This window comes from Eriocheir sinensis, unplaced genomic scaffold (assembly GCF_024679095.1).
Source record: "Eriocheir sinensis breed Jianghai 21 unplaced genomic scaffold, ASM2467909v1 Scaffold293, whole genome shotgun sequence".
Lineage (NCBI taxonomy): Eukaryota > Metazoa > Arthropoda > Malacostraca > Decapoda > Varunidae > Eriocheir > Eriocheir sinensis.
The window spans coordinates 59,203-78,385 of NW_026111602.1; the positions used below are offsets into that span (position 1 = coordinate 59,203).

Consider the following 19,183-nt stretch of genomic DNA (forward strand, 5'->3'; position numbering starts at 1 on the left):
TCCACTGCCTGCACTCTAGACCTCTGACTTTCATTCCAGGCCCACGTTTCATATGTGAGGGTTGGTACTATTATTGTATTTCTTAAATCCCTCTTTACCTCCATGCTCACACTTCTGCCATTCATGATTCGTCCCAAAGACCCTACCACCCTTCTTCCTTGCAATGCCCTTTCTCTTATCTCTCCCTCCGTACCACCATGCTTACACATAACTGATCCAAGGTACTTAAACTCATTGACCTTCACCATTTAATGCGGAAGATTACTTTACAGTTGATCGATCAAAATAGAACAAGAAGAAATCACAATTTGAAGATAAGTGGTAAAAGATTCTCGTCACACGAAGCTAAACACTTCTTCTTCAATCGAGTTGTTAAGGTTGGAACTCTCTACCCTGTGATGTCGTTGATAGTACAACAGTTATGGCCTTCAATAATAGATTAGACAAGTGTTTTGAATCCTCCAACCAGCAACTAAGATATTACTCATTGTCGTAATAACGTTAAGTTATTTCGAATACTGGTGTCCTTGTCCGCTTTTATCGCCCGGTTAGTGGTAGCAGTAATGGTAGTTCTTTCCTCTTTCCTACATAATTTCCATGCAGTTTTTCCATGCTGCATGGTTCTTTTTCATTTCCTGCCAGGTTTGGCTGGAGGGAATGGGGGGGTGGGGAAGAGCCTTCGCCTTTGCTGTCCTTCATCTTCCACCTTTGATTAGATAGTTAGTGTAGCTTGTCACAAACAGCCTCGTAAGGACCAGCAGGTCTGCTGTTGTTTGTTCTTCCTTTGTGTCTTTGTGTTCTTCAAAATTCAAAATTATTTTGCATTCTTTTTCACATTCAATTCCACTCTATATGGGCATACAAAATCTACAACCTCACTTTTCAGAAACCATCACTTTACTTTTGTTGACATTTACTTTCAGCTTTCTCTTGCTCTTGTTACAGACACTGTCAAAAACAGTGACCAAGTTTTGTAGGTCACTTTCATTTTCTGCAATGAGCACCGTGTCAACAGCAAACAGTACTGAATTCAGTACCCACTTCCTTCCTCAATCAGTCAGCCTCTGAAATGATGAAGGCTGAGCACCAGGCAGGAAGAGAACATTCCAGCAAACTATAAAAAAAATGTAAAGCGAATAAAATATTCCTGTGGATTGATGAACAACTCATGATTGTATAGAGCCTGTGGCAGCCAGCAACATAAAACATTTTCTTGTCATGAAAGTGAGCATAAATACTCACTTTAAGGCAGTTCACACAGCTACAAAGAATAAAATACAAAATGAACAACATACATCACAAGACAAAGCCCCTGCTGAGAGTGTTGGCCACACAGTGTTAGGCCTTGGCACAAGTATGAGAGAGTATTAACATGCACAAGGTGTCTTAACCATCCTCTTCCCCGCCGCCTGTGAGGAGAGAAACCAAGCATGAGTCTTGTCAGCCGGGCAGGGAATTGGTCAATGCTATTTGTCATGCCATACATTGCTTGTGGGAATATTTACAGGTTCATCACATGCAGCAAAACCATTCTTCCTTGTTGTTACTAAGGCAAACAGCTGATGTTGAGTTTTATTGTAATGCCTTGAAAACTGAGGACACCTTCCCTGTACAAGATACTACAGAGATACTTAGTAGCATAACCACTTTTTAATGTATATGAAACTAGTCCAGAATTCTCCATTTCCTGCCTCTTGAGCCACGAGGCTGGGGGAGTAAGGCTCAGCACTGCCCACAGACTGGCTGACCAGCTCCAGGGCTCTATCCAGGGCCGAGTCCTGGCCAGAGTGGGCACCATGGGCAGCCTCCCCTAACCTGAGTCTCCTCTACACCCACCACTGAATGGGTATCACGTATCAACGGGGGCTGTGCCCTTCCTCCCCAGGGGGGGCTCTAAACTCTATGCAGAGATCTGTCACTTATGAGCTTCATGCCTTCTCGGGGAAGGTAGTGACGGACAATCCTGAGTCTATTGTGTGATGAGATCATGGTGAATTACACGCACACACACACACACACACACACATTTCTAACTAACAGGGAAATGAGGACAATAATCAAGGACAAGGTTTCCAACTGGTGCCCAGTGAGGAGTGGGGTCCCACAAGGTTCAGTGCTGGCGCCAATAATGTTTGCTGTTTATATAAATGATATGGTGGAGGGAGTGACCAGCTATGTGAGTTTGTTTGCAGATGATGCAAAGCTATTGAGACGAGTCAATGATGTGAAGGACTGTGAGGCATTGCAGAGGGACCTGGACAAAATATGGGAATGGAGTGGTACATGGCAGATATAACAACCTTGGGATATGTAAAAAAAAATAGAGTTTGGTAGGAGTGGTAGAAAATGTGAATACAATTATAAGATGGGAAGTGAGATAATATGCAGAGGAATGGAAGAAAAAGATTTGGGAGTGACTGTCTCAGAGAACATGTCACCGGACAAACACATCAACAGGATAACATAAGGACAGCATTTGTGTATTTTGGACGAGGAGATGATGAAGAAAATAATAGTTACAATGATAAGGCCAAGGTTGGAGTATGCAGCAGTGGTCTGGTCTCCTCATGAAAAGAAGAACATAAGAAAGCTGGAAAGAGTGCAGAGAGTGGCAACTAAGGTAGTACCGGAACTTAGGGATCGGACTTACGAGGAGAGACTCAATAGCATGGGGCTCACAACCCTGGAGAGAAGAAGAGAGAGAGAGAGGAGACCTGATAGCGGTGTACAGGGTGGCGAGTGGGGTGGAGAATCTGGACAGAGAGGACCTGTGTGTGTGGAGCGAGAGAGAAACGAGAGAACGTGGAGAGTTGAGGGCGACCACGTGTAGGCGAGATGTGAAAAAGTTTAGCTTCCCAAACAGAAGCATTGAGCTGTGGAATGGACTGGAGGAGGAGGTGGTTTGTGCAAGAAGCATTCATGATTTTAAGAAAAAGTTGGATAAGAGGATATGGAGACTGGACAGTGCGAGGGTAGTTCTTTTCCTGTGTCACAACTATGTAAATACACACACACACACACACACATGTACACAAACACACACACACACACAGACAGACAGACACACACACACACACACACACACACACACACACACACACACACACACACACACACACACACACACACACACACGGCCCGGTAGCTCAGGGGTAGAGCGTCTGGCTCACAACCAGAAGGACCGGGGTTCAATTCCCCGGCCGGGTGAAGATAAGTTGGGTTTATCTTCTTTCACGTGTAGCCCCTGTTCACCTAGCAGTGAGTAGGTACGCGACGTCAGGCAAGGAGTTGTGACCTCGTTGTCGCGGTGTGTTGTGTGTGAGTGGTCTCAGTCCTACCCAAGGATCAGTACCATGAGCTCTGTGTTCCTCCGTAGGGGAACGGCTGGCTGTCTCGAGAGAGACCCGCAGTAGACCAAGAGGTGAATTACACACACACACACACACGCACACACACACACAGACAGACAGACAGACACACCCACACCCACACACACACCCACACACAGGTAAGAAACAATAAAGACTGTAATTCTGCAAGAAGACCTAAACAAGATTTGGAAGTGGACTATGGAATGGGAGATGAAATTAAATGTGAAAAAATGTCATGTTATGGAAATGGGAAAAAGTGAAGGGAGACCAAAATGGACATAAAAAATGGGAGATGGTGAAACATTAAAGAAAGTACACGAGGAGAGAGATCTGGGAGTAATAATGCAAGATAACAAACAGCCAGAGAGTCATGTTAATTGAATATTCGGGAATACGTATAACATGGTGAGAAATATAGGAACAGCATTCCACTACATGGATATGATGAGAAAGTTAATTACCACCATGACCAGACCAAAGTTGGAATTGTGGAGGCAGTGTGGTCTCCTCATAAGAAGAAACACATAAAGAAACTAGAAAGAATGGCAACAAAAATGGTTCCAGAGCTGGAGGGATTGACACATGAGGAGAGACTAAAGGAAATGGACCTACCAACACTAGAACAAAGAAGAGAAAGGGGAGACCTAACACAAACCTACAAATTATTGAGCAAAATGTAAGAAGTAGACGACGAGGAGTTACTACTAAAAGAGGAAATTGCCGCCAGGAACACAAGAGGATAGTAAAAAATTGAGGAAGGGAAGATGCTTGAGAGACACAAAGAAATATAGCTTCCTGCAAAGAAATATAGAGCTTTGGAACAGACTAAGTGAGGATGTAGTATTGGCGAGGAGTGTGCAAAGCTTTAAGGAAAAGTTGGATAAATGTAGATACGGAGATGGGAACACACGAGTGTAAAGCCCAGGCCTGTAAAACTACAACTAGGTAAATACACACACACACACACACATGTTATCCTTCTCTTTGATCTTCCTGTGTTAGTCTTCCCTAAGCTGTCCTTCCCTTCCCCTCACTCTCTCTCTCCCTCGCCTTCCATCCTGACCAAACCCTTGCAGCCCTTCATGCTCCCTCTTACTCTTTGTCTAGGAGTGGCCCATCATCTGTAGTCTTGGCCACCCTGCCCTTGGCCATGGCTGGCACCGTGGGCAGCAGCATCTTGGTGGTCAGCTCACGGCAACAGACCTTGCCCACGACCTGACCTTTGGAAAAAAGAATGGAGGTGATTTCCAGCAAATACCACTGCTAAATAAATGGCCAGGAAGGGGCAAGGCTCGTTTAATACACTACGCTGCTTTAATAGCAAGATCTCACAAAAAAAAAATAATCTCTCTCTCTCTCTCTCTCTCTCTCTCTCTCTCTCTCTCTCTCTCTCTCTCTCTCTCTCTCTCTATATATATATATAAAAGAGATTAATCTGAAGAAAAAAAATAACTAAAAAAGTATAAACTATGATATGGGATATTCTCTCTCTCTCTCTCTCTCTCTCTCTCTCTCTCTCTCTCTCTCTCACACACACAAAACTAGGTAAATATACACACACAAACAAACACAAACACACACACACACACACTCACACACACACACACACACACATCCTGCCTCGCCGCCCCAAGAAACATCAGATTACCTCAGGCCGTTGTGTCAAGAACAGGAGTGCATCCTTTGCTCTCCAGTACTGAACAAACATCACATCATGAAGCCAAACACCAGATTCTCATCAAGTGTGCATCTAGTGGTGGGTGGCAGGTGACCACGACCCACCTCAGGTGAGGCTGCCCATCATGAGTGAGGCCCCGGCCAATGCTCTCCTCAACAATGAGCAAAGCTGAGATGTCAGGGGAAATTCTCAACAATACTGGCAGCATGGAGCATCACCAGGGCTCAAGGCAGCTCTCCCTTAGTTTCCGAGACATGAAAATAAAGAGAGCTGAGAAGAAGGGTGCGGACTCAGTTCTGGATGACAAGTTTTCCCTACTCTTCCAGGCACAGTTCAGTGTTGGTGAGGTGGTGTTCCAAGTGTGTCACTGCCTGCAGTGTTCATGGCAGCCAGGAGCCTCATGCTTGGCCCACAGTCTGCTGGGATGATGCATTTGCCAAGCAAGGGCGCACACACTGCCTCAGAAGGTTCCATGGCCACAGGTTTTGGACGTGTTTGATGCCAAATTCCAATCTGCCACAGGAAGAGGCTTGACAGAAGACAACCTAAAGTTCTTAGCTGGAAAGGCATTCAGGAGTCCTCAAGTACAAGATTTCACTAACATGTCATGGTCATGGTTCTGCAAGGAGCCTCTGTCAGGACAGAACTTAACTTTTTGGGAGTGGTTCTTTGAAGGTCACCAAGGAGCACAGCCTTAGAGCTTTGGGCTTTGTGGGACACCCGCAGGCTGAGGAAATGATAAAAAACTCCAAGCCTAGGGCTCCTGCGCTTCTCTGACCCAGAAGTTGGGGGAGGCAATATGGCATGGAAGACACCACTAAAGACTGTGTTCAGAGGCAGGTATTCCTGCTTCAGCCTTGTACCAGTAACTCCTTTGTCCGCTGGGTGAGGTGGTAAGGTACAGTCTGGGGCATGTGCTCTAGCAGACCTTCAATTCGTCCTGTACCTGAACCTAAAGAGCAGCAAGTACTACACCACAGCCAACAATGGGTGTGTCAAGCCTCGTCTAATTCTTAACATCCCAGCAGCAGGGCACGTCAGGGGAATCTTAGCCCAGTGCTCCACAAGCAATGTATCCAAGGCATGATGCCGTAGATCCACCTCCTGTGAGCACCAAGCCATCTCATTGTGCTCGGTATTATAAGACACTTTGGCTTCTCACATCAGCTATTTCTGAAGGTCAAAGAGGGGGTCAATCAGGTTCTAATGAGTGTTTTTTAAGGTTCATGCTACAGAGGAAGGATCAAACTACCACCGGGCTCATAAAACCACCCCTGGAAATGCTCACAACTCCTAGGAAAGCCTTGCCAAATATGTGAACTTGGTTAACAAAATGTTTTAATATAGGAGTGACAATGTGTCTCCACAACACCCCCACAACAACCCTGCTGATTGTCCTGACACCCTGGAAAGCCTGCCAGACACAGACTTCTCAGCCTCCATGTGGTCCTCAGTGTTTGGCAGCGTGACAGACAGGGACTGACTGGAAAACTGGACACTTGTCGGTGGTGGAAAATATTATTTGCATGCTGTTCACAACTAATGGATGTTAAGAAACAGTACAGAAATCTTCTCATATTTGTCTGTCATAAACCTAGTAAATGTTTATCAGTGTTTGTAGGAGTTCCTTTTGGGTGTTGTATTAGCTAATATGAATTCAAGTGTGCCGATGGAGGCTCATAAGTGCTGCAATCACATTTTTTCATAATAATAATAATAATAATAATAATAATAATAATAATAATAATAATAATAATAATAATAATAATAATAATAATTAACAAAATTATGTGGGCCAGGTTTAACACTTTGCTCTTGTTTGGGAAGAAATTAAGTATGATTTGCAGTACCTGAAAGGATCACTTGACCTTTGGCCTCAACCCATGGAGCTAGTCTGCTATCAGGAACACTCAACTGAGACTTTCCATTCATCCACACACACACACACACACACACACACACACTCTCTCTCTCTCTCTGCGGCTCAATCACCCACCTCTCCCATGGCCCGGCCTCCCAGCACAGAGGAGGTCACCCCCACGGCCCTGCTCATCAGGGTCTTGAGCCTCACCACACGGGACACCTTGGCGCCATTCAGGTAACACTTGACCTGCGGGATGCCACTGCCGGCAGCCACGGGCTGTGAGGCGGAGGGGAGGAGGGAAGGAGTGTCAGTGAGGGCCGCAGAATGGTCCCAAAAATAGTGGCTTCAGAGCTAGTGACGTTTTCTTACTTTTTGATATCGCTGGGCACATGAGAGCAACAGCATCACACAGCATTGACTCAAAGCCTGTGTACTGCTGCAAGGGGATGAAGGAATGAAGAAGCTGCTTACTCTTGCATAAGGGATTTGGACAGCATAGGGAAGAGCTAAAGTAGAAAAAGAGTTTGTAGGATGGGTCACGCCAGGCTGGGTTTGGTTAGAAAGGGGGTGAAAGAATGAAGAAGCTAGCTAACTCTTGCATAAGGGATTTGGACAGCATTGGGATGAGCTAGAGTAGAAAAAGAGTTTGTAGGATGGGTCAGGCCAGGCTAGCTTAGGTGTGGGGGGGGGCTGGGTTAAGTTAGGAAGGGGGTGAAAGAATGAAGAAGCTGGTTAATTTTGCATGAGGGATTTGGACAGGATAGGGATGAGCTACAGAGGAAAGTTTGTAGGATCGGTCAGGCCAGGCTAGGTTAGGTGTGGGGGGCTGGGTTAGGTTAGGAAGGGGGTGAGAAAGTGAGGAAGCTGGTCAACTCTTGTATAAGGGATTTGGACAGCATAGGGATGAGGTAGAGTAGAAAAAAAGTTTGCAGGATGGGTCATGCCAGGCTGGGTTAGGTGTGGGGGGCTGAGTTAGGTTAGGAAGAGGAGGGGACAGTGGGATTGGTTGGTTTAGTAAGGGCAGGAAAGAATGAAGAAGCTGGTTAACTCTTGCATACGGGATTTGGACAGCACAGGGATGAGTTAGTGTAAAACAGAGAAATACAGACACACAAACCCTCACATAAAACTCAAAAGATCAACACAAGACTTAACTCAACTTGTGTCTACTCCAACAAGGCATATCCGGACACACTCACCTCCACATAAGAGCCGAGGAAGGCAGCCACAAGCGCCGGGCCAATGTTCAGCGCGACAAACAGCGGGTAGGGGAGGGTTAGCGCCTCCTGCTGCACCCCGCAGTCACTGTCTGAGGCCCGGCTAAGGAAAGTTGGTGGGAAACTTAAGACAGTATTCATTTGTTAATCATTTACTAGCATCATAATTCTTTTCATCACTCTCCACTCCCCGTCCTAACCTATCCAAAGATGCCACACCTGACCCAGCCTGGCTTGACCCAGCCTTCAAACTTTCGTTCTACTCAAGCTCATCCCGATGCTGTCCAAATCCCTTATTATTTTTTTTTTTTTACAGCTAGGGAGACAGTTCAAGGGCGTAAAGAAAAATATAAAATAAAGCCCGCTACTCACTGCTCTCGAACAGAGGTCACAGGAGTGTCCAAAGCGAGAGGTCAATTTCGGGAGGAGAGGTGTCCTGATACCCTCCTCTTGAAAGAGTTCAAGTCGTAGGCAGGAGGAAATACAGATGAAGGAAGATTGTTCCTGAGTTTACCAGCGTGAGGGATGAAGGAGTGAAGATGCTGGTTGACTCTTGCATAAGGGGTTTGGACAGTATAGGGATGAGCATGAGTAGAAAGTCGTGTGCAGCGGGGCCGCGGAAGGGGGGGAGGCATGCAGTTAGCAAGTTCAGAAGAGCAGTCAGCATGAAAATATCGATAGAAGATAGAAAGAGAGGCAACATGGCTGAGGAATTTGAGAGGTAAAAGACTATCAGTATGAGGAGGAGAGCTGATGAGACGAAGAGCCTTTGACTCCACTCTGTCAAGGAGAGCTGTGTGAGTGGAGCCCCCCACACATGAGATGCATACTCCATACAGAGTGAACCAGCATCTTCATTCTTACATCCCATTCCTAACCTAACCCAGCCTGGCCTGACCCATCCTGCAAACTTTCTTTCTACTCTAGCTCATCCCTATGCTGTCCAAATCCCTAATGCAAGAGTAACCAGCATCTTTATTCTTTCCCATACCTTCACTCCCCTTACCTAACCTAACATACTTGCCACAGCTAACCTAGCCAAGTGTATCCCATCCTCCCCTTTCCTTCCCAACCTAGCCTAGCCAAGCTCCCACACCTTACCCATCCCCCTTCTGTCCCCCTTCCCAACCTAGCCTAGCCTACCCCCCCCCACCCCACACACCAGCAGCAGCAGCAAGGATACACATCTGGAGCCAGGAGTATTTGCATTTGGAGAGTGACTTGATGGCAATGTCAATCCCACACACAACAAGAACCGTGAGCAGCACCACCAGCCAGCGCGCCGCGTCCTTCTTCACCACAAACGTGTAGCCCTGCGTGCGCTCCTCGTCCAGCCAGGCAGAGTTGACGCACGTGTTGTAGTCCAGGCTCTGCGGACACAAGGCTCGGTTAGGGGGAGAAGAAGCTGAGCAGGAAAGGAACAGGGGAAATTGCCCTAGAAATTCATGAAGTAAAAATTGCCGTAGAAATTCAAAGATAAGTAAAAATTGACAGAGAGATTCAAGGAGTTAAAATTCAAAGATAAGTAAAAATTGTCGTAGAAATTCAAAGATAAGTAAAAATTGTCACAGAAATTCAAGAAGTAAAAATTGCTGTAGAAATTCAAAGATAAGAAAAAATTGCCATAGAAATTCAAAGATAAGTGAAAATTGCCGTAGAAATTCAAGAAGTAAAAATTACAGTAGAAATTCAATGATAAGTAAAAATTGCCGTAGAAATTCAAAGATAAGTAAAAATTGCCGTAGAAATTCAAAGATAAGTAAAAATTGCCGTAGAAATTCAAAGATAAGTAAAAATTGCCGTAGAAATTCAATGATAAGTAAAAATTGCTGTAGAAATTCAAAGATAAGTAAAAATTGCCGTAGAAATTCAAAGATAAGTAAAAATTGCCGTAGAAATTCAAAGATAAGTAAAAATTGCCGTAGAAATTCAAGAAGTAAAAATTGCCGTAGAAATTCAAAGATAAGTAAAAATTGTCGTAGAAATTCAAAGATAAGTAAAAATTGCCGTAGAAATTCAAGAAGTAAAAATTGCCGTAGAAATTCAAAGATAAGTAAAAATTGCCGTAGAAATTCAAGAAGTAAAAATTGCTGTAGAAATTCAAAGATAAGTAAGAATTGCCGTAGAAATTCAGAGATAAGTAAAAATTGCTGTAGAAATTCAGAGATAAGTAAAAATTGCCGTAGAAATTCAAAGATAAGTAAAAATTGTCGTAGAAATTCAAAGATAAGTAAAAATTGCTGTAGAAATTCAAAGATAAGTAAAAATTGCCGTAGAAATTCAAAGATAAGTAAAAATTGCCGTAGAAATTCAAAGATAAGTAAAAATTGCCGTAGAAATTCAAAGATAAGTAAAAATTGTTGTAGAAATTCAAAGATGAGTAAAAAATGTCGTAGAAATTCAAAGATAAGTAAAAATTGTTGTAGAAATTCAAAGATAAGTAAAAATTGTCGTAGAAATTCAAAGATAAGTAAAAATTGTTGTAGAAATTCAAAGATAAGTAAAAATTGTCGTAGAAATTCAAAGATAAGTAAAAATTGTCGTAGAAATTCAAAGATAAGTAAAAATTGTTGTAGAAATTCAGAGATAAGTAAAAATTGCCTTACAAATTCAAGAAGTAAAAATTGCCTTACAAATTCAAGAAGTAAAAATTGCCTTACAAATTCAAGAAGTAAAAATTGCCTTACAAATTCAAGAAGTAATAATTGCCTTACAAATTCAAGAAGTAAAAATTGCCTTACAAATTCAAGAAGTAATAATTGCCTTACAAATTCAAGAAGTAAAAATTGCCGTAGAAATTCAAGAAGTAAAAATTGCCGTAGAAATTCAAGAAGTAAAAATTGCCGTAGAAATTCAAGAAGTAAAAATTGCCGTAGAAATTCAAGAAGTAAAAATTGCCGTAGAAATTCAAGAAGTAAAAATTGCCGTAGAAATTGACCGAGATGAGTAAAAATTGTCTAAGAAGTTCACGGGTAGATAAACGCTGCCTTAGAAAATAGAAACAGATATAGAAATAGCAAGTTTAGGAGAGGTAGGCAGGGCTGCGTTAGGTGGAAGGAAGCTACTCAGGAAGAGGGAAGGGAAAAATTGTATTAGAAATTCACAGATAAGTAAAAATTGCCTAAGAAATTCAAGGAAAGGTCAATGCTGCCTTAGAAAACAGAAATAGAAGTAGAAAGTTTAGGAAAGGGAGGCAGGGCTGTGTTAGGGTGGAGGGAAGCTGTTCAGGAGAAGGGAAGGGAAAAATTGTATTAGAAATTCACAGAGATAAGTAAAAATTGCCTGAAAATATGAAGGATAGGTAAACGCTGCCTTAGAAAACAGAAACAGAAATAGCACATTTAGGAAAGGGAGGCAGGGCTGTGTTAGGGTGGAGGGAAGCTGTTCAGGAGGGAAGTGAAAAGTGCCTTAGAAACCATTATTTGTTTTATATTTCACAGCACAGGAAGGAAGAGAAGGGGAAACAAAACCATTCATGAAGAGGAGGAAGAAGATGAAGAAAAAAAGTAGAAGCAGAAAAAGATGAAGGGACAGGAGAGGAGAGGTAAAAACTGCCTTAGAAATTCAAGGCTAATATAATAATAATAATAATAAAAAGAAGAAGAAGAAGAAGAAGAATATAAGGAGTGAAAAATGTCTTACTTTTTTTATGTACTATAGACTAGTTATTTTGAGAGAGAGAGAGAGAGAATACACACACACACACACACACACACTATAAGAGGAAGTGGTGGGTGAAATAAGGACTTGGAAGGTGGAAAATGAAAAAGCATATGTAGTCCTTTTAAAGAAGTGATCGAACAACAATTGTAAGAAGACAAGGAAAGGGTAGAGAAGGTGGTTAAGGCCTTGAAGAAACATGAGGAGCTGGTGTGAGAGGCTGCAGACAAGACCAAGAGTGTGCTGATGTTTGGCATGAAGGAAAGGAACATAACATACACACCAAGAAGGGAAAAGGAGGAACGGAAATCTGTAAAAGACTTACTTAAGAACTTAAATGATGAAGAACGGCAAAACACTGAGGAGGAGGTGGAGGAAATCTATAGGATGGGCCCCTACATGGAAGGGAAGACCAGGCCAGTTAAAGTGAGATTAAGATCACAGAAGCCAACAGAGGAATTATTGTACAGGACAACTAAGTCAAGGGAAACAGAGGGATGCAAGAAAAAAAAAAAAAAAAAAATATATATATATATATATATATATATATATATATATATATATATATATATATATATATATATATATATATATATATATATATATATATATATATATATATATATATAAAGAAAAATAGAAAGGAAGAAATGAAACAAACTTCTAGCAGAGGCAAAAGAAAGGAGTACTGTAAAATCTGAAGAGGAAAAACGAGGTATTTTTTTGGAGAGTTCTGGGAGATCGGGTGAGGAAATGGCACATAAGGGAAAAGCCGAAAGAGAACAGAAGCTAGACGAGATTGCAACTGATAATGGATGTATACGAATGTAGACGGGATACTGTCTAGTAAACTGGAATTACAAGACTACCCACAGGAAAAGGAGCCCAAGATAGTATGCTTAACAGAAACTAAACTAAGTGAAGACATCCAAATAGTGTTTGATAATAACTACAATGTATGGAGGAAAGACAGAAAGGGCAAAGGTGCTGGAGGAGTGATGGTAATGACGAGGAAGGAGGTATTAGTAAAATCAGTCGTATATGGAGAAGGAGGCAGAAATAGTGAGTGTTAATCTGGAGAACAAAAACAGAGAAAGGATGACGATTATAGCAACGAATGTACCACCAAGAACTAGCTCATGGAGTAGAGATGAATATGAGGCCATGATTGAGGATACCATTCAGAGTTAAGTAGACTACTCAAGACAAACAAAAGACTTCTGCTAGGAGGTGATTGTAAGTATAAGGAGGTAAATTGGGAGATTTCTGAAAGTGGAGGTAGTAATACGGCATGGGGGGAAAGGTTTTTAAGATTGACGATGGTAGACGATGATGCAATGGGTGAAGGAAAACACAAGATATAGAAGTGACGACGAACCAGCGAGACTGGACCTGGTGTTAACAAAGGGAATGCACTTGATGAGTGAATCAAGGTATGGATGCCCTCTGGGTAAGAGTGACCACGTGATCATAGAGATGGTAACAGAGGAGGAAGGAGGTGAAGGGGATGAATCCTATAAAAGAAACAGGTTAAGCTATAGGAAGGCAGATGCGGAAAACCTCAGGAAGTACTATGGAGAGCTGGACTGGGATGAGTTAAAGAGAACAAGTGAAGTGCAAGAAAAGTATGACATTTTCCTGGAGGCGTATAAACCAGGGGTTATGAAATTTGTACCAGAATACAAACCTGAAGAAAAAGGAAAAAAGGACTGGTTTAATGCAAGGTGTGCTGAGGCAAGAGAAAAGAGACAAAGCTTGGAAAAGATTGAAAAGAAATAAAAACCAAAGGAATAAAGATTTTAAGGTAGCGAGAAATGAATACGTGAAAATAAGGAAGGAAGAAGAGAAGGGATATGAAAAGGATATTGTGGAAGGTGCAAGGAACAACCCAAACTGTTTTACAGATTCATAAATGGAAAGATCACACCAAGGGAAACAATGGAAAGACTGAGCGATGGGAATGTGATAATTGAAGATCCTTAAGACATGACTGAGCAAAACAAAAAGTTCCAGCAAGTCTTTACAATAGAATCAAATTTCAAGTTACTGCACCACCACAACCGCACTGATGATTTTTCAGTACCGCGCCACCTCTGGCAGACAGCTATACGAGCCTGTTTGCAGATGATGCAAAACTGCTAAGACATATTAGGAGCAGTAAGGACTGTGAAATCCTCTAAGATGACCTGAACAAGATTTGGAAATGGAGTATTTAATGGGAGATGAAATGTGAAGAAATGTCATGTAATGGAAATGGGAAAGAGTGAAGGGAGACCAAAATGGACATATAAAATGGGAAATGGAGAAATATTAACCCGGCAGCTTCGGCGGACCCCGTTTGGGGCTTGACTCAAAACCCCTAATTCCAGCTAATTGTAGGTGGTGGCGGCATAGTGCAACCCACCATGCATGGTCATTGTGGTGGGTGAGTGATCTTGAGGTGGGCTTATTTGTCACAGGTTGTGTTGTAAGGTCATGGCAGACTGAATTAGCTACCCATACAGTAATCACTTGTTAAATTCTCTAAAGTAGACAACAAGAGACTCTCGGCTAGATGCCGCGCGTCACGACTGCTTGTTTTGTAACAAACACTGCCCATAACAATGGAGTAGAAGTAAATATTTTTAACGGCTTTATGGTTATGAGAGGAGTACTCTGATATACGTTCCATGCTCTTTTCTTAGTCTCAAAATGCAGTGTAATGTTGCCGTTTCTCGGCCACCTCTCAGCTTTCCCATAGCCGAAGAACACGGGCTAAAGAGAGTTCAAGAAGAGAGAGATCTGGGAGTGACAATACAAGATAATCAACAGCCTGAAAGTCATGTAAATTGGATATTCAGTGATACGTATAATATGGTGAGAAATATAGGATTAGCATTCCGCTACATGGATAAGGATATGAAGAAAAGTTAATAACCACTATGATTAGGCCAAAATTGGAATATGCGGAGGCAGTGTGGTCTCCCCATAAGAAACACAAAAAAACTAGAAAGAATACAAAGAATGGCAACAAATGTGATTCCAGGGCTGGAGAGATTAACATATAAGGAAAGACTAGAGGAAATGGACCTACCAACACTAGACCAAAGAGGAAAGGGGAGACCTAACACTAATTTATAAATTATTGAGCAAAAAGGAAGAAGTAGATAATGAGGAGTTACTACTAAAAGAAGGAATAAACACCAGGAACACAAGAGGACACAGTAAAAAATTTAGGAGAGGAAGATGCTTGGGAGACATAAAGAAAAATAGCTTACCGCAAAGAAATATAGAGGTTTGGAAAAGACTAAGTGAGGATGTAGTATCGGCAAAGAGTGTGCAAAGCTTTAAGGATAAGTTAGACAAATACAGATACGGAGACGGGACCACACGAGCGTAAGCCCAGGCCCTGTAAAGCCACAACTAGGAAATACACATAATAACAGCCAATGTCTCCCCTAAAACCAAAGGTTGGAATGAGGCAAGATATAACACTATGCTGGAAGACACAATACAGGCACTGACAGATGAAATAAAAAATAATAAAAAGGTATTATTAACAGGAGACTTAAATTGCAGAGAAATGAAATGGGAAAATTAGACAAGAGAGGGCGGTGAAAATACCTGGGGAAGTAAACTATTGAGGCTGGCAACAGATAACCTGGTGACGCAGTGGGTGCAAGGAGAAACAAGGCTGAGAGGGGATCACCAACCATCAAGGCTTGACCTAATTTTCACAAAAAACGTGGAGTTGGATGAAGGAGTCAGTCACGAGTGCCCCTTAGGAAAGAGTGACCATGAACTATTGGATAAGAAAACTTTGGAAGGATGTGAATATTGAGATGAGGCTCATAAGGAAAAAAGGAAAAACTACGTTAAGGCAGATTACGTTGGACTCAAGACTTTCTTCGGCGGGGTAGACTGGACTGGTATGAAGAGGAGTACTGATATTCAAGAGAAATATGACTTTTATGAATATTTACAACAGAGGAACAGAGATATATGTTCCATACTACACAGTAAAAACTAAAGGAGAGAAAACATGGTTTGGATGGAGGTGCGGAACAGCAAGAAGAAATATCAATAAAGTAAGGAGGAATTTAAAGAAAAGACCAAATAAGAACACTAGGGACAAATATAAAAAGCAAGAAATGATTACGTGAAAATAAGGAGAGAGGAGAAAGCTAAATTTGAAAGAAGAATAGTTTCATATGTAAAGAAGAACCAAAAATGTTTTATAAATTAGTAAACGGGAAGTTAAAAAGAAATGAAGGAGTGGAAAGGATGAAAGAAAAAAATGTATTCTACGAAACAGACAAAGAAATTGCAGAAATATTAAATAAAAAATTCATAAAGTGTTTACGAAAGAAACCGACTTTGACTGGGGCTCGTAAATTGCAATGAAGGGAAATTAAATCTTGTAAATGTTGAGAAAGGGGAACTGTTGCAGCTGATGAAAACCTTAGAGGGAAGGAAAGCTACGGGACCGGATGACATCTCCGGTCAAGTGCTAAAAGAGTGTAGAAATGAATTACTGGAGCCACTTCATGACATAATAACATGCTCTATGAATACAGGAAAAGTGCCCTTAGAGTGGAAGAGAGCGAACATTATACCAATTTATAAAAGTGGAGATAAAACTGAACCACTAAATTACAGGCCAGTCTCTTTGACAAGTGTAATGTGCAAGATTTGTGAAAGTATAATAAAAAACAATGGGTTGAACATTTAGAAAAGGAAAACATGATAAATGAGGGACAGTTTGGATTTAGAAAAGGGAAATCGTGTGTCACCAACTTACTGTGTTTCTACTCAGGAGCAACAGACAGCTGGTGCAAGAAAGAGAAGGGTGGGCTGATTGTGTATATCTCAATTTGAAAAAAGCTTTTGACAAGGTTATGCACAAAAGGTTAACCTGGAAACTACAACTGTGGGGAGGAATGGGCGGAAAGGTTATAATGTGGATGAAGGATTACTTAACGGGAAGAGAAATGAGGACGGTGATTAGAGAAGAGAAATCAAATTGGAGGAGAGTAGAGAGTGGAGTTCCTCAAGGCTCAGTTCTGGCACCAATAATGTTCATGATATATATAAATGATATGCCCATGGGTATAAAAAGTTGTATGAGCCTTTTTGCAGACGATGCAAAGTTAATGAGAAAAGTGAGGACGGAGGAAGACTGTGAGGAGCTGCAAAAAGACTTGGATAGGGTGTACAGATGGAGCCAGTTATGGGAGGTGGAGTTTAATGCAAACAAATGCCATGTTATGGAAATGGGGAAAAGTAAAAAAAGACTGAGGAAAACATACAGGATGGGAGGAGACAACTTAAAGGTGGTACATGAAGAAAAGGATTTGGGAGTAACGATGCAAGACACACTATCCCCAGAAAAGCATATAAACAAGCTGTTTGGAGAAACCTACAAGATGCACAATATAACAGGAGCTGCCTTGTATAGGCCAACCGGCCTCTTGCAGACTCCTTACATTCTTATGTTCATTCCATTTTACAGACAAATAAATGATATAGAATTGCAACTAAAATGGTCCCAGAACTCTTGAATATGACGTATGAAGACAGACTGAGGGAGATGGACTTGACGACACTGGAACAATGAAGGGAGAGAGGAGATCTGATCACACTGTATAAGTTGGTAAATAAGTTTGATGAGGTGGATAGGGATGATCTCTTCTCTACTGCAAGAACGCAGGGGCTAAGAGGACATGAAAAGAAACTTCATAAAGGAACCTGTTTGAGTGACTTCAAAAAGTGGGTATAGTTTTCCACATAGAAGTGTTAACACATGGAACAGCTTGCAGGAAGAGGTGGTGGAGGCGAGCAGTGTCCACCAAATGAAGGAAAGGCTGGATGAATGTATTTATGGAGACGGGACTACTAGAGCTTAGCTCGGGCCACCTAGACTACAAATAGCTAAATACACACACACACAAACACACACACGCACATCTATCCTTCCCTCTCTCTTCCTTTTCCTTCCCTACCCTTTCGTCCTTTCCTTTCTCTTTCCCTTCCCTTGAGTCTAGTATGGATCAAACCATGGGTGCATGAGTTTCCCCTTCCCCTACACACACACACACACACACACACACACACACACGTGGAACAGACTTGACGAGGAGACTGTGTGCAAAAACGATTCATGAATTCAAAGCCAAACTGGATAATAAGCGTTATGGAGACGGGACAGCACGAGCCTAGTACGGCTCTTTTCCTGTATTTCACAACTAGGTAAACACACACACACACACACACACACACACACACACACGGCAGGCTATGGCAGACAGCACCTGTGTGAAGACTGCCGCTGCCCGTGCCTCCGTCATGCGTCCCTCCGTGGTGATGGTGTTGAACAGCTCGCCGCCGCCGCCAGGGAATTCCACCACCAGATGAATGTGCAACAGGGTCTCCACCACCCTGAAGAGCCTGCAGTGATGAAATGGTGGTGAGGATGGTGATGGTGGTGGGAGGGTGTGTTACTTAACCACTAGAGCGGAGGTTCTTAAATTTTTTGCTAGCTACTTTTCTCCCAGAGTTGACGCCCCTCTTGGAAATTATTAGCGGCAGCACACCCTCCAGTTCAAGAGCCAGTGCACTAGAGTACTGGTGTGTTGCAGGTACACTCTCTTCACTTATACATCAAGAATAAATATCTAAGTCGTCCCTCAATAACTGTTCTCTGTCAAGGTTGTGTGCCTGCCCAGACTGTGCAATTCCGTGTTCACCACTACAGACTGTCTCACACACACCCTGCTGCTAATGCTGACAATGATGATGATGGTAACCGCAAGACAGCATTTAAAAGTTACACCTCAGTTTCTGGCAATGTGAAAAGTTTGGAAAGTTTTGTTTAGTTGGTGCAACATATGTGGTCGTATGCTGGAGAGAGGGAAGGGGAAGGAATTATAGGAGAAGGGAACAGATCACAGGAGACGGGACACAACCCCCGATTAATACCTGGAACCCATTCACTGGTGGGTGGACAGGGGTGTAGGATATCGGAGAAGCCGCCCAAATTTTTCCAATCGAACCCAGGCTCTCTCGGTTGTGAGCCGAGTGTGGCAATGTGTAGCAAACACAATATACGTGCAAATGAAATGCGCACTAATTTATGATCGCAGGAACCGAGGTGTTCTCCTACCGTGACACTACTGACTAGGTTATCTTGGGTCGTTATAACAAGGTCGAGTATGTTATTTTGTCGAGTTGGCTCAGAAACCATTTGGCTTAGATAATTTTCTTCTAGAAATTCGATCATTCTATGTGACTCTCGCCTTCTGTACCTGACAGTGTCGCCCAGTCGATATGGGGAGGTTAAAGTCTCCTAATATCAGTGAGTCGTTGTTATTAAGTGACTGCCTTAAGACGCTGTACATTTCAAGGTCGTCATCGA

The 19,183-nt window shown here is 42.3% G+C and overlaps 1 protein-coding gene and 1 pseudogene across 2 annotated transcripts; one reads left to right on the top strand and one right to left on the bottom strand.

Annotated features, from left to right (window-relative positions):
• Nucleotides 1–1,147: 1,147 nt before the first annotated feature.
• On the bottom strand, nt 1,148–18,697 carry LOC126991504 (H(+)/Cl(-) exchange transporter 7-like). Of its 2 annotated transcripts, none has more exons than XM_050850258.1 (6): nt 18,081–18,697; nt 9,314–9,500; nt 8,113–8,222; nt 7,046–7,189; nt 4,468–4,586; nt 1,148–1,409 (listed from the first exon to the last, which is right to left on the bottom strand). In XM_050850258.1, exons 1-6 carry the CDS (start codon nt 18,114–18,116, stop codon nt 1,262–1,264), a joined length of 744 nt encoding a protein of 247 aa, XP_050706215.1. In that variant the 5' UTR covers nt 18,117–18,697; the 3' UTR covers nt 1,148–1,261. The 2 variants fall into 2 exon arrangements, with proteins under 2 accessions (XP_050706215.1, XP_050706216.1); XM_050850259.1 differs by having other exon boundaries at nt 1,261–1,409; nt 4,468–4,591; nt 18,081–18,690.
• LOC126991505 (signal transducer and activator of transcription 5A-like) lies at nt 5,024–6,729 on the top strand (annotated as a pseudogene).
• Nucleotides 18,698–19,183: the final 486 nt, after the last annotated feature.